Source organism: Halyomorpha halys, unplaced genomic scaffold (genome assembly GCF_000696795.3).
Source record: "Halyomorpha halys isolate HHAL.00 unplaced genomic scaffold, Hhal_1.1 Scaffold120.1, whole genome shotgun sequence".
NCBI lineage: Eukaryota > Metazoa > Arthropoda > Insecta > Hemiptera > Pentatomidae > Halyomorpha > Halyomorpha halys.
Window position 1 is genome coordinate 767,291 of NW_027108251.1, and position 796 is coordinate 768,086.

A 796-nucleotide genomic window follows, 5' to 3' on the forward strand; every position below is an offset into this window, starting at 1 on the left:
TGGAACCATAAATAACAACAATCGTAAAATGAACTTTAAAAAATCAATTAATATTGAATGACTGACCTGATATTAACTTATGAAAAGTTACAATTAAATCTATAAAACTGATGAAAGAAATAATGATCCAACATTTATAGAGGAAAAATAAAATAAATACCCTTATATACATTTTTTTTTTTTTTTTTTTACAATTCACAGCAGTAAAATACAAGTGCTTAGTTAACGCCAATGGTGTTTCAAGCCTCCGAGTCAGCTCGTATGTCCGCTCTGAGTTCCTCCGGAGTGCGGAGGTCGACGGCGAATTTGGGAGGGTCCCATACTCTCGTACCATGGCCTCCTGAGCCCCGAACCCGAGCAGAGTAATCTGCGAAGGCGGTGGCCAAGCAGTAGGTCAGCCGTCGTGCGGAGGTTCGAGACTCGCAGACGAACCCATGACACTCGAACGGGTTCCTGGTATCTCCGGCGTCTCGAACGACGATCATGCAGAACACTCTAGTATAGACCAGGTCTTGCACGCCGTAAGAGATCGTCTGAAATGGAATAGATTAAACTGTTTCTATCCTATGCTAACAAATCTTTGGAAATCAATTTAAATATAAACCCCTTTAGCTCCGACGAAGAGATAATAGAAGTATTATGTACAACGACATATCATTCATTGTGTGTAATTCAACAACAAGGAACACATAGTAATTTACAAAGGCTACTGGATCAAGTTGAACTTTTTGAGTTTTATCGATGCTGTTTTGTTTTAATTATGTAATATATATCTCATTATTTATTTTTTTAATAT

General features: G+C 37.8%; 1 protein-coding gene across 1 annotated transcript in view; it reads right to left on the reverse strand.

Moving 5' to 3' along the window:
- Positions 1-101: 101 nt before the first annotated feature.
- The window catches only part of LOC106678026 (low density lipoprotein receptor adapter protein 1-A), a 40,915-nt gene continuing 40,220 nt past the window's right edge, over positions 102-796 (reverse strand). The window contains exon 3 of the mRNA XM_014416303.2: positions 102-533. Within this exon, the coding sequence (XP_014271789.1) occupies positions 240-533 (294 nt within the window). The 3' untranslated portion in view covers positions 102-239. The remainder of the gene's footprint in view (positions 534-796) is intronic.